General features: G+C 38.2%; 1 protein-coding gene across 2 annotated transcripts; it reads right to left on the reverse strand.

Annotated features, from left to right (window-relative positions):
* Positions 1 to 3,535: 3,535 nt before the first annotated feature.
* On the reverse strand, positions 3,536 to 13,470 carry lhx2b (LIM homeobox 2b). 2 transcript variants are annotated; one of them, XM_079826411.1, is made up of 5 exons: positions 12,490 to 13,470; positions 11,088 to 11,290; positions 9,808 to 10,178; positions 7,122 to 7,327; positions 3,536 to 4,926 (listed from the first exon to the last, which is right to left on the reverse strand). In XM_079826411.1, exons 1-5 carry the CDS (start codon positions 12,700 to 12,702, stop codon positions 4,636 to 4,638), a joined length of 1,284 nt encoding a protein of 427 aa, XP_079682537.1. In that variant the 5' UTR covers positions 12,703 to 13,470; the 3' UTR covers positions 3,536 to 4,635. The 2 variants fall into 2 exon arrangements, with proteins under 2 accessions (XP_079682537.1, XP_079682538.1); XM_079826412.1 differs by having other exon boundaries at positions 3,537 to 4,926; positions 12,895 to 13,470.
* Between the last annotated feature and the right edge of the window lie 1,218 nt (positions 13,471 to 14,688).

Genomic DNA, 14,688 nt, shown 5'->3' on the forward strand with positions numbered 1-14,688 from the left:
GTATACATATACTAAATATGTCTAGTATGGAGAGGAGACATTATTATTTTCTCATATTAAGGAGAAAATGACATCTAGCTGTATGCTTTTTGACATACACATGCAACAATTATTATTTTTAGTGATTGTTACGTGATAATGAATCCGAAATCAACCAAAACATTTTTTATTTGGTCCGTTTTCCATCCCAACTTTCTTTAAAGTACCATGTAAATACCATGATATTTTAAGAATGGTAATCATTCATTATCACAGTATATATTAAAGTACCATGAGATTACCATATGCTACTATAATTGTGCATGTTTTGTGATGACATTTTTAGATTTAATTGATAAATGTTTATCAGCAACATCACAATTATAAGAATATGGTATCCTTTTACAATAAGATCCCATTAGTTAAAGGATTAGTTCACTTCAAAATGAAATGTTTTCTGATATTTCACTCACCCCCATCTCATCCAAGATGTTCATTGTCTTTTTCTTCAGTCGAAAATACGTTTTTTGAGGAAAACATTCAAGACGATCCCAGACGAGGAATAGGGTCTTATCTAGCGAAACGATCGGCCATTTAAAAAAAAATATATATATATATACTTTTGAACCTAAATTGCTCATCTTGCGCTGCTCTGCGACGTGCCAAGGATTGCGCAATCACGTCGGAAAGGTCACGCTAGACGTAGGCGGAAGTACCGCCCCAAGCGAACTTGTGAGGACTAATACAAACGCCCTTTACCAAAAAAACACACTATATTCAACTTCAAAATTGCCTGACATCGCTGTTTTACCTTTTTTTGCTAAAGGATGTTTGTATTAGTCTTTGTACGAGCTCTTTGTGAACACGGGGGCGATACTTCCGCCTACATCTAGCGTGACCTTTACGACCTTTGCAATCCGCTGCACGTCGCAGAGCAGCGCAAGATGAGCAATATAGGTTAAAAAGTATAGTCATTTTTTAAACAAAATTTTTTTTTAAATGACCGATCATTTCTCTAGATAAGACACTATTCATCGTCTGGGATCGTGCAGAGCCTCTGAAGCCCTTCCTTTGAAACTGCATTGATTTGGATCTTCAACATTTTGGTTGCCATTGAAGTCCATTATGTGGAGAAAAATCCTGGAATGTTTTCCTCAAAAAACGTAATTTCTTTTCGACTGGAGAAAGAAAGACATGAACATCTTGGATGAGTAAAATATCAGGAAAATTTCATTTTGAAGTGAACTAATCATTTAATGCATTTACTAACATTAACAATGAACAGTTATATTCAATTTGTTGACAAAGATTAATCAACACTGTAACATACTGTACGTATTGTTAGTCAGTTCATGTCTCCTCGGGTCCATTAAATAATATTAACAATGACAAAAAATATTTTAACAAATATTAACAAAAATTTTAATAATGTGTTCTTAAATGTTCAAATTAAGGAAGAATTTCTCATTGTTGGTTCATATTATCTTCACAAATGGACCTTATTATAAAGTGTTACTCAAGTTATAAATGTATTTTCGGTTCTTTTACTGTATGATTTTCCAAGTAAACGCAAGCAGAGATTGGCTTAGTGCACTTGTCTGCTATTTAACCTCTAATCTCAGCGGTTGATTAGAAGCATTTCTTATTTTATGCGAGTTGAAAGTTTCAATCGTCCAGGTCTGATCCAGGCAGCTCGAGCACAAAGAAAACAAGCTTTTGGAAAAGATCTGGGTGTAGCCTGTCGCCATAACATAACGTCTGCAACAAAAAGACCTCAGACACACTGCAAAGTCTTAAAGACTTCACTGGGGCACGTCACAAACATCCAAACCGGTGTGATGAGCCTCGGATTCTGCACAGTCATAATATTCCATATTAAAGTTTATTGGACCAGCTATTTCCAAAAAGGCTGTAGTGTGTTTTAAATAGCAGGCTCTCTCTCTATTAAAGCCTTCATCGTGTGGCTTTTTGTGGGAGTGCGCTGTACATCTGGGCACCACATTGGCTTCCACGGTGGCTGGCTGGCTTTGGCACCCATCGTAAGCCCATTACAACCCCAGTCTGCCAGCCCTCCAGGAGCCCGAGCGGCGGGCATCACGCCAGACCACTCCACAACCCCAGTCACACTCACTTCAACAAACAGCGGCGAGAGAAACCGGAGACGTGGAGAGTCACTGACCTAATGTTCACTGAAGGCCTTGTTTGCACTGGGAAACATCGTGTGTCGAGGCCGACGTGTTGATGTGCGTGAAAACGGGAGCTTCCCGGCTTTTCTGCTTCCAGTCGGCGGATGTCTGCGAGTGCCAAACATCCAGGTATGTATGACTGGGTGACCATATATTTCACATGGGCCGTAATAAACTTGCATTCCAAATGCTCCACTGTTCAACAATTTCAAATAATTATCATAATAAATTCCAGGTTTTGTACTCTACTAGTCACAAGAGGTTTTCAACTCAGAAATAACACACACACACGGTGTACAAGAACCGACAAAACCCAACCGAGACGCTATGTGTTGCATTTCTTGTTTAATTAATGTAGTGTTATTTTATGGCTAATATTACTGTAAAGCATTTGTGTTCCTCGGTTTTTATGTATAGAAAACTGTTCAGGTTTCACTTCTGTAATGTTTAATGAAAGCTGGTTTCATATTGTCTCAGTTTATTCATGTGATAAAGCCAAATACTGTTCAGGACCCAGATCATAAAGCTGCCAAAATCTCTTAAACTATGTACACTGTAAAAAAATGATATGATCAATAAGTTATGACAACATATAACAAACAAGTTAAGCAATTTTCAACTTTTTTTTTTAACAAGTTATACAAGATTCAACTCATTTTTGATTACTCATGTAATTTAAGTTGAAATGACTTCAACATTTTAGGGATGCACTGAGAATTTTGGCCGATACCGATAATTCTTTGTATTTGATAACCGATATATTGGCAGATGAATGTAAATCCAAATACATTTTTATATCATTTTTAACAGCCTGATTACACCATTCTCACCATTAAAAGCCATGTCCCAAGCACATGATTATAATGTTCTTAATAATTTAATTTGGCCCATAACAGTATTCTCCTTTTTGAAGTGATTTTAATCATATTTCAAGCTGTTCAAAACCACCATGTTGAACTGCACATCTGAAGCGTCTCAGCTGAAGAAAATAATCCATTATTTTTCAGCTTTAATATACTGGCCAAATTTTCTTATTAGGTCCAATAACATTAAAATGAACATATATTGACCGATATGGTGGCCGATATATATCGTGCATCCCCATTTTTTTCCGTAATTCACTCACTGATGCAGTGTGTTGAAGAAAATGTAATAATCATTTATTTGCTTGTGTTTGTTGAAATGCAAGCATGTAGTGTGTGACGTGGTGTGTATTATCAGATAACACCAAAGTGCGTTTGGCTTTAAGATTCTCAGTTATAAATGACCATAACACCACTGATCAAACGGGCTTCGTCTTAATCTGTTCACGTCCACTTTCACTGTATGTTTGTGCATTGAAATCGGTGAAATAATGAGGACCACAAAAAAATAGTGATTCATTTTTTTAATATTTTTTACAGAACTGAAGATTTACATCAAAGGGGATACTGCAGGGAGTGGACTCGAAATTTCTCAATAATCTGTCAAAACTGTACAGCATTTCAACAAGCAGCCTCTGGTTACCATGGAAACATTTACCCTGTCTCCAACACTGTCACATCTTAATGGTTGAGGAAAAAAATCACCTAACCGAATGAGGGGGAAAAAAGTGTTTCATTCCATAAATCAGTGTTTGTTTGCGATGAGCTCCGCTGCATGACGCTCCTCCGATCAAGGTTTGTCTTTTTACAAACTCTCCGCGGCCATTTTCCCTCCCAGTGCATTGTCATCTCGTGAGATTTTCAGGTTTCATACGTACTGCTATCAGATCCAGTGATTTCTGTGTGAGGTAATATGTTGGAATGAGAGTACATGATCAGCTCTTCCTCTGTATGCATGTGTGCGCGCATGTGATTCACTCAACCATTTTCACCATCCGACCAATTAAAACACATTTCCCGATGTAGTTGGTTTAGCGTTGCTAAAGGGGCTTCAGTGACTACACTGCAGGATAAGGCACGTGACAGTCAGGCTAAGTTTCGCTGTTCTCATCTCGTAATTATTCACATTATAATCCAGTTTCCTCACACTGACCCCTGTGCGTGAACATAAATAAGAAGTTGACAAACAAATGATTTTCCCGTAAGCTGCAGCTCAGTCTCTCTCTGTAAACATGGTTGGGGAAAACACATGGAAAAATAAAAATGCAAATCAGTCATTTCAAAGACTATTATCAACAGATGCCAGAACACTCTTAAGAGACTCGTGGCCAAACAAAGAGTTTCTCTTTTCCGCTTAAGTCTATTTTTCTCCATTCATAGTCCTCATAAAGTCTGGATTGGCCACATCTGTAAAGGTACAAAAGATGCCCAGGTAGATCGGTTTATGTATCAGACAGATGTAGTATGAGAGTGACTATGCTTTGCAAGCACGACTTCTGACTTCGATGGCTGTTGAGACCCGCACCCATGAAAGGTCTTCGGAGGAAGCAGACGAAGGTGACGCGTCGCTGTGCTCGCGTTGTGCAAATGTGTGTCCGAGCCGAGCATCAGAAGAGGCTGGTTAAGGTGCTCTGCGATGGACTCCGGCATTCGTGTACGTCCAGGCTGCCTGGCACCGAGGTCAGTACCGAGGTGACGGTGGGCATGGTGGGGTTGGTCAGGTCTGTGAGGGTGGTAGGGGTGCTGGACGGGCTCATGGAGGCGTTGGAAATCTCCGAGGCGGGTCCGGACGGTGTTCCTCCAGGCATGGTCGACCCGTCCGAGGCCTTGTCCACTCCCGTGTTCTCCTGACGCAGGAGGTTTCGTCTGAACTTGGCCCGAGCGTTCTGGAACCAGACCTGCAAACCGAGACGGTAGATGATGTGATGCTCAGGGGACGAACATTACTGAGATTTTATTTTGAATTTCTTTCGTTCAGCTCGTATTTTTTCTTTCCGTCTGTCCCTCGGTCGTTTTGCCACAGCATTTAGTTTTTTCTTGTTTCAATGGTATCCGACACAGCTGGGTAACACTTACACTAATTTAATTTTTAAGACTTTACAATAAGGTTTCATTTGTTAACATTGGTTAATGTATTAACTAACAATGAACAATTTGTTACAGTATTTGTTCATCTTTGTTAAAGTTATTCATATTAGTTCACTGTACATTAATATGTAATAATGTATTAGCAAATGTTAAAATTAAACATTTGAGATTAATAAACGCTATAGAAGTATTCATTCTTAATTCATGTTAACTAATGAAACCTTATTTTGAAGTGTTACCAATGTATTGCTCATTGTTACTTAATGCATCGATTAATATGACCTTATTATACAGAATTGATAAAAATGCAACAGCTCATAGTTCATGTCAGCTCAGGTAATATTCAACGAAAAAACTTAAACTAAGTGTTTGTGCTGCCTTAAAATTAAGATTGGTCAACTTGTAATGTGAAGTAACAACTAGGATATTTGAGTTGACTAAACTTACATTTTTAGGCAGCACAATCACTTTAAGTTAAAACACCATTTTTTTACAGCAGTAAATGTTTAAATTAACTTATATGAATAAATGCTTTAGAAGTATTTTACATTGTTAGTTCATGTTAACCAATGGAACCTTATTGTGAAGTGCTCATTGTTAGTTAATGCATCGATTAATGCATCGATTAATAGGACCTTGTTAGACAGAATTGATAAAAATGCAACAGCTCATAGTTCATATCAGCTCAGGTCCATTAAATAATATTAAATGTTAAACCTAAACTAAGTGTTTGTGCTGCCTTAAAATTAAGATTGGTCAACTTGAAATGTGAAGAAACAACTTGGATATTTGAGTTGACTAAACTTACATTTTTAGGGCAGCATAATCACTTTTTTTAAGTTGAAACCATTTTTTACAGCATAGTAAATGTTTAAATTAACATTAACTAATATTAATAAATGCTTTATAAGTTTTTTGCATTGTTAGTTCGTGTTAACCAATGGAACCTTATTGTGAAGTGTTAGTGTATTGCTCATTGTTAGTTAATGCATCGATTAATAGGACCTTATTATACAGAATTTATTAAATTGATAAAAATGCAACAGCTCATAGTTCATGTCAGCTCAGGCCTATTAAATAATATTCAATGAAAAAACTTAAACTAAGTGTTTGTGCTGCCTTAAAATTAAGATTGGTCAACTTGAAATGTGAAGTAACAACTAGGATATTTGAGTTGACTCAACTTAAATTTTTAGGGCAGCATAATCACTTTTTTAAGTTGAAACACCATTTTTTACAGCATAGTAAATGTTTAAATTAACATTAACTAATATTAATAAATACAAAAGTATTTTACATTGTTAGTTCATGTTAACCAATGGAACCTTATTGTGAAGTGTTAGTGTATTGCTCATTGTTAGTTAATGCATCGATTAATAGGAACTTATTATACTGAATTTATAAAATTGATAGAATTGATAAAAATGCAACAGTTCATAGTTCATGCCAGCTCAGGTCCATTAAATAATATTCAATGAAAAAACTTAAACTAAGTGTTTGTGCTGCCTTAAAATTAAAATTGGTCAACTTGAAATGTGAAGTAACAACTAGGATATTTGAGTTGACTAAACTTACATTTTTAGGGCAGCACAATCACTTTTTTTAAGTTGAAACACCATTTTTTTACAGCATAGTAAATGTTTAAATTAACATTAACTAATATTAATAAATGCTTTAGAAGTTTTTTGCATTGTTAGTTCGTGTTAACCAATGGAACCTTATTGTAAACTGTTCCCAACAGCATTTTCTTTTATTTCCAGGTTCCTCGCGCTTTATTCGTGCATGTTATTCATTCAGTTTTCTAATTTTTTAGAAGCAAATTATATCATTCCATTGAGGAGAACAGGCATGTGATTAACATTTGATTACAATCTTCATTCCTTTAGTCATTTTTAATAAGTCTAATTTGTTGCAAAAGTGAAGGAATGTGTAATGCTCTTTTTTCAGTCGATATAAAAACGAACATCTCAAAGCAGAAATGCACTGCAAAACAATCGTTTCTGACCTGTAGGACGCGTTTGGTGAGCCCTGTTTTCTGTGCCAGCTGTTTCAGATCCTTGGCGTCCGGATTGTGGTTGATGGCAAAATACGACTTCATGGTCCTCAGCTGATGGTGTTTAAATGACGTTCTCATGCGCTTCGTCTTCTGGCTGGTGCTGTACTGCGAGTCTCTGTCCATGGGATCGCCATCGTTCTCATTGCAGCTCAAAGCTGGATCAAAAAAACAGACAATCGATTAGCTGTGCTCCTGATATTGATCCCCAAGATCTCTATAGTCCAAACATTTCAATAGCTGAGCCACGGTATTAAAACAAGACATGCAAATTAAGTTTTCTATAATGCTGGGGTTTGAATAAATGCAGAAAACCTGAGCAAACAATACATCCGATGAGGTGGTTTCTTTGATGGCACTCCAGCAATGTGTTCAAACTGACCACATAAAGCAGCCACCATGTTGCTGTGTTTGCAACTTACTGCATGCATAATAATCTGCATTATGCTTCAGTCTTGCATCATGCTCTTTTTGTCTGTTTTTGAAAACATTTGATTGTAAATGCAATTGACATGTTTTGAAAGCATGCACGTCTGCATCATGATTTTTATCATGTAGCAGCGGAGTTAAAGCTCTGGTGGGTTTACCCGTTTTTACAGCAACCCCACCCCCCCACATATGGCCATATCTTCGTTTGTGTTTTATGATGTCTAGGATTTGATGGTGAAAAAGCCCACACTATCCATCTTTGGACACAAGTGTTTAGTAGATAAGCCCGTCTGAATGTGTCAGAAATGTGTTTGCGCCAGTTCCAAATTCTTGGCAGAAGTTTATGTGTTGCTAGACGCATGACAGTTCAGAATTATGTTTTCTCTGACAACTACAAATATTAGTCATTGAAAATGGTCTGATCAACACTTCAGATAATTAACCTTGAATGCTTTACAACGCTGCACATGGCGAACAAATGTTTCCTGATATAAATATGGCCATTGAGAAATACTGTTACCTTTACTACAGTGATGCACGTCAAGAGCAGTTATCTTTACTGAGCACAGAATTATTTATGTTCTGGAGTACTGCAATAATACGAAAACTGTCTTTATTGTTCTTGTTTTCCAGGGTTTGATCTCCCTGTGCTGTTGTTTAAAGTGTGAGCTGAGGGGGGCAGCAATGATCTGACTGTGTCAGAGAGAAACAGCAAAGTTCACTCACTCTGCTTAACTCGTGCATTGTCAAACGGTTTCAAAAACTTTCATTTGACTTCTTTTTTTTCCATTTTAAGTCCTTGTAAATGTAACAATTCTTCAGAAGCGGGTTAGTCCACCAAAAAAAAAAAAACCCGCAGTTGTGATAATTTTGCCAACTTCAATTATCGACGCCTAGACAACAAGATTTACAAAGCAACAAAACAAAAAGTGATAAAGAAAACAAAGCATTTACACATTTTTAGAGCTTGGAGATATAAGGTAAACTTGTATTTTACAGGCTAGTTTGCGATATAGACCAGGACATACTCTGACTTATTAACGATTCTACAATTCTTTTTTATTTCGTTCATTAATTTTGTATTGGCGTTAAATGCTTGAACCAAAGAAAATAATGAATACGCGTAAACGTTTCTGCTCTATCATATGCTTTGTTTGGACACGTGCACGACATTGTATTTAGTTTCTAGAGCAAAACCCGGGGTAAATTAATTCGTCTGAATTCGCCTGGGAATCGTTCTTTCTTTCTTTTCTCCTTTCACTTGTATTTAATCTTCTGGAGGTCTCGACTAGCATCTAAGCCATTTTCCACTTGTCAGTCTCTGTAGTCGTCATCATTCCTCTGTTTGGTCCTCAAGCAGGGGCCCAAATGCCCCGCTGAGGGGCCCGAAATGCCCGAGCGAACAAGTCACGTTGTTCCAAATTGTTCAGCACAAGCTCAAGTGCTTAGTAGAAATCTGTGATGTGTGTCGATTGTCTTGCAAAGTGGCGCATTTTTTGCCTTTTACGTAGTAAAGAAGTGAACATATATAGGCCTGTTATGTTATTGTTTCTTGTGTTAAACATTTGTTTTAAATGCACGGTACGAGATAAAACGTTTAATGCATTACTATGTTATATTACTAATTAAGGATAGCGGTCTTTCATAAATCCATCATCACGTGCTTTTTTTTTCTAAACGCAATCTTCTCAAACGAATTTGAATTACAAAATCTTTAACGAAATAACACACTTTAAATATATATTATTTAAACTAACTTAAAAAAAAAATCCAATGATCCAGAAATGCTATTTTAAATATTTCCCGCTTGATTTAGACACTTTTTCGTTTTAGAAAGCTGTTTATTGTAGTTGCAATTAATTGTTTTAACATATTCGTAATTATTGTTGAAAATAGCGGTAGCTGAATAGTATTGTTTAAGCGAAATGTCACTGCTTTTATTAATCCACCATCATGCTGTTGGCCGGGTTTCTTCTTTTGTCTTGCTCTGAAACGATTTCGTTAGGTAGTGCAGCCCAAAAAAGTTTTGTAAACCTGGAAATACACCGAAATCTCAGTGAACGCATTAGCCTACTACGCGCTCTTAAAAAAAGTTGTGCAACTTCAGATAGGAAATCGGCTTGCACCTCGTGCCAGATGAAATATGAATGCAAAGAATAAAACCAGAGCAGTTAACCAGCAACAACAACAAAACGCCAATATGTCTCACCTGCATTATAAGCAGCCAAGTCCGCTCCGGGCCCAGGGCTCTTCCTCTTTCGGGGCCGGCCCTTTTGCACCGTGTTCACGCCGTTATAATAAGACAGTCCTAGAGGGCCCGTGCTGCCCAGTCCTTTATTAGACGCTACATCCGTGTGATTGAAATGCGTGGGGAAGTCTCCCTGGATGAGCGTTTCAAAGTGTAGCCTGCAGTACACCAGACTGTCTTTCATGCCGAAGTGGTCCCCAGTCGTCAGCATTTTGTTGCAAGTCGTGCAGGTGAAACAGTTCAAGTGGTACACCAAATCCCTGGCCCTCATGACCATTTCCGAGGCCGAGATCCCGAGGTGGCACCGGGCACATCTCTGCACCGAAAACCTTCTGCGGGAGAATAGAGCAGCTGTGACCTTTCAGCACACTTCAACCAGCACCACTCACGAGCCTGACCTTAAATGAGCTGCTTCTCATAATTTGTAAATTATTTGTTATCTTAAATAAATGTTGAAGAGGAGAGCACAAAACAGCAGGATGCGTGAACAAATGCAATAGAATTCAGCCTCGCCAATAATCACGTCGGGAATAATTGCTAAATAATTTACAATTGAGATTGACGTGTGCTGGAAATGGTAAAGCCTTCACTTATATGATTATCCTAATAGGCCTCGCGCCTCCCTCTGATTATTAAATTGTTGCTACAATGACATACAGAATCAGTGCACGGTCAGCTAAATATCATCCAGACATCACAGAGTAAGGCGCTTTTGTTTTACTCATTTTTCCCCTCCCAAACAAAGCAAATGATTCAAGCTCTTGAGGTATAAATCGTATCTGGATTATTTAGTTTTATAATGACGTCCAAAGTCACTTTACACTGCAAAATATATGCAACACAATTCGGGCATGTTTTTACGAGTAAAATCGGTTTCTGGATTATTGAAATTGTTATCGCAATTATTAAATTGCATCATGACGTCTTCACAAGTAAAATCTATAAACAAAAATAAAATCATCACAATGTTTCGTTGATTTAAACAAAAACGTTCGATTTTTAGGCAACAAAAAAAATCACGCCTTGCAATTTTCAGTATTTTTAATAATCGTTTTAATTTGTACAATTACATGCATTAATCTACAAAAAATCTTCTCTGGATTTTTTTTATATAATGGGGTACTTTTTATAGGCCTAATGACAAATCCACGTCTCACATATACAAACAGCAGGTCTTTAAGTTTAGCCTTTTTATTATTTAACCACAACGAAAGCGTGAGATCACGAATGAGTTTGCTCACCTGTAATAGTCCTCTTTGCAGTAGATGCTTCCGTCTTTGCTGAAGCAGGTGAGCTCAGACTCCAGGTTGAGTTTACACTCGCAGCACTTCAGACAGCGCATGTGCCACTGCTTGTCCACGGCGAGCAGGTAATAGCGATCCGAGATCTTGCCTCCGCAGCCCGCACACAGAGCCACCCGCTCCCCGCTGATGGAAGGCATGTTCTGCAGAAACACACACACGACCAACGGGCTCATTACAAACACTCTTTCGCCACCATTAACTCTGATTACACGTGATTTAATGGCAGATTGGTACAAGATAAAATATGATGTGTAGCCTATTTAAAGTGTTCTGTAAACACCAAACTATTTTACGCATATGCTGATTAAAAATGTCCAAAGACTGAGGTATTACTAGTGTTCACTTCTGTACAGAATGGGAGGGGCGTGAGATCAAATTCAGAAGATAAACATAAGTGTATATTCACCATTGATTTGTTTTTATTATTCCCCGTGACAACGGAAGATCGTGGATAAAAAGAGGAATGATAATGCATCCCTCTTTTTTTAACAAAGGCACAATTTTTGGAAAAATGTGAGGCACATTAATCAAAAACTGCGCTCGTTTTATCGTGTTTACGTTCGGCGTGTTGTGTGGCCTTAGATACACTAAACACTGTGCTATTAATTATGAAACACGTCTATACATTTGTGTAATAAAAAAAACATGTTATTCTTTACAATTACTTTATTTGTAATTGTGGGTTTGCTATCGTAAAAAAAATAAGATACGGTGTTAAAAATATTAAAATAGTTTTAAGCATCATAAGTGCATTGTTGCCAAAGAAACATACATAATAAGGAATTAACGGTAATTGTCTCTTTTTTATCATTAATCACAGATATTACGACCCAAAACTATTTCAATTTATTTAAGTTCAATTATGACGCCTGATAATTATTTTATCATAGTTATCTCACTGGTAGATATATAAATAAATTAAATTATGAATTTCGCGTCACCTTAAAGTTGAGCAATGACCATAAGTATTTTTAAAAAAGGGAACTGTACAAAACCGAACAGGGATTTTCTTGGTCGCTAATGCATTATTATTTCACCGATTTTTAATCGAATAATCAGCTGAAATTAAACTGAATTGTAAGCCATTAAAAACCGATAGGCCTATAGCATATCGTAGCTTTTTGTAACAATTCGCAATTCACCCATGGCAAAAGATTTACAAGCAATGCGTTGAAGACCAGGCCTGTAATTTGGGATCGCAGAAGTTTGAAGTTGGACAAGATCGAAATCACATCTTTGGGCCTCTAAATCACTGTTTGAATAACGGTTCAGTTAACATAGGCTGTTAGAATTTCCAAGCAAGCAAGCGCCTGGAGCGAGAGGCATGGCTTTCTCCTACCGTCTCTGTTTCCCCCATATCTATGGCCGAGCTGATAGTCGCCGAATCGCTCTTTCCTCTCCGCTCCATTTCTTCCATAACACCATGCATCTCGCCTCCAGGCAGACCGTGGAAAAGCATCGTTGCCGCAGATGAGACCGAATAGCACGTGTTTCCGTCAGATCTGCAACCCAAGATTTCCGTGAGACGCACTTCTAGCCCTGTGCAGTTCATATGACCTCTTTCTCTCACACGCTAAATAATTCCCGTTCGGTCTAAACGGTATTCGTTTATCAGAGGTGTCAACTCCGTATTCTGATAGATTCTTTGAAATGCATCAGAGTAGGTATGAGATCGCAAAGCATGCACCCGGTACAGGCGGATTGGTTTAGCCTATGAGAGCATTCCGGAGCTTTGAGGACATACCAGCTACTGAAGCCCCTCTACATGTGTGACACTGGACCCTCCTATTTCTTCGAGAGTAACTTTCAGTTACCACATTTTGGACATGCATTTGTCAGTGTAAAATCTCAGTTTTTCTTTCTTGTCTTTTCAGAAATCAGTCTTGGAGCATGACTGCAGCCGGTCATTACACAAAAACAATCCGTTATTGCATCGCCGAAGAATCAAAATATATAATCCCGAAAAGCCTGGGAGGAACGACTAGTGACGATTCAGATTCTGCAAGTGGTTATATCTTCATCCTCGTCTCTTCACCTCCTCCACGACAGTTTGTCATCACACACAGCACACAAAAAAAAATGTCCAACTTCAGTAGGCTTCGGCTCGGGTGCGGGTAAAAATCAGCTCGAAGGTTTGTTCTAGCAAATGAGATGGTTGTCCTGACATATACAGCATTTGCTGCGATAAGAGCCTGTTGTTGTTCGTCCCGCTTGTAGTAGGATCAGCGTGTAAGCGATTGAGGAGGAGGAGGAGTTGAGGACACTTTTGGTTTGTATAATCCAGTGAAGACAGTGAGGTTCCCTGCGCTCTTCCCTCTCCAAACGTGAGCAAACCCAACGCGCCTTTTCTACCGGGACTTTGACGTCACGCCGTTCCGTTCGAGATTATTGGCTGTTCGAACTCTTGATATACGCTCTGTATCGAATTGTTGCAGGGATTTTAATGTCAGCTGGACCATAATTTGATGGTAACTCAAGACTTTCTCAAATTACCTTTTTTTTCCCGACCGATGATTTCAATACATAGGTAACTTTGATGCTTTGGAAAGCTTCATTTTACCCTTAATATGAGCGGCTTGCTTGTTAGTTTAACGCGCAGTGAGATAGACTATTTAACCTTCGCGAAACGGACATTCCACGTCTTTGTCTCCAGTGAAATCGCTCCGTTTCATGAATTCCATATGCTTACTTTTTTGTACGTGGATGTCTCTGCGATGCAGTGCTTAATATGATCATAATAAATTATTTTCTGTTTACCTTTGGCTCGAACCCATTGGTTTTCGGATTGATCTGCTTTACCGATCGCCTCGGTGTAATAGCCTACAGCACCGGCCCCGGACAGATCCCCGTGACTGCTTAAAACAAAAGGATCCAGAAGAGCGGAATAGTCGCTGCCCTACTGACAGCATTGGATGTACAACTCAGAGTATCTGTGAGAAGTCCAATTAACGTCAGTGTCGCAGTGAATTCGGTTGTTTCATCCCTCTAACCTGCTTTTTACCCCCTCTAAATCGTATTGTTCTACAAAACGTTACCGAAGATGCATTATAACAATCTCTTTCATGTGCATGATTTTCCTCACATTTATATTTCTCTGAATTTTTTTCTTTTAATGCCATAAGCATTATATTTCCCCCCAAAACTCCCAAAATAAGCTTTCATTGATATAGGCTATTATTCGTTCTTTAAAAAATCTCCGAGGTGAGTGTTTAAAGCAAAGGAAAACACTCACAAACAATGAATATATCGGATCATCCATTATTGATGGCCGCCCTCTTTTGTACCTCATATGGACTGCTGTGAGCCACTGCTTCCAAATCCCAAAAGGCCACATCTTTGTTTTACTTATTCAGTCCATCCAGTATAATAGGTGATTATTCTAACAACGCAAAGAAAAGTTTCTCTTATGTCCACGCATGCAGTGACTAAAGAAAAACGGGCGGAAGCACGACATTAGATTAAATTTAGTTTAGGATAGCTATATCATAGTTTAGTCACATTTTGGTACTCATTTTTGCGATGGTGTCTTCTGTTGCTC

Source organism: Gobio gobio, assembly GCF_949357685.1.
Source record: "Gobio gobio genome assembly, chromosome: 10".
Classification (NCBI taxonomy): domain Eukaryota; kingdom Metazoa; phylum Chordata; class Actinopteri; order Cypriniformes; family Gobionidae; genus Gobio; species Gobio gobio.

Bases quoted from the DNA above. Each gene is read 5' to 3' on its own strand.
- lhx2b (XM_079826411.1), bottom strand. From the start codon at position 12,702: ATGAACTGCACAGGGCTAGAAGTGCGTCTCACGGAAATCTTGGGTTGC. The intron at 11,291-12,489 runs GTAGGAGAAAGC...GTGTTTCTGCAG, and splicing joins ATATGGGGGAAACAGAGACG to AACATGCCTTCCATCAGCGG. The intron at 7,328-9,807 runs GTGAGACATATT...TTTTTGATCCAG, and splicing joins CTTGGCTGCTTATAATGCAG to CTTTGAGCTGCAATGAGAAC.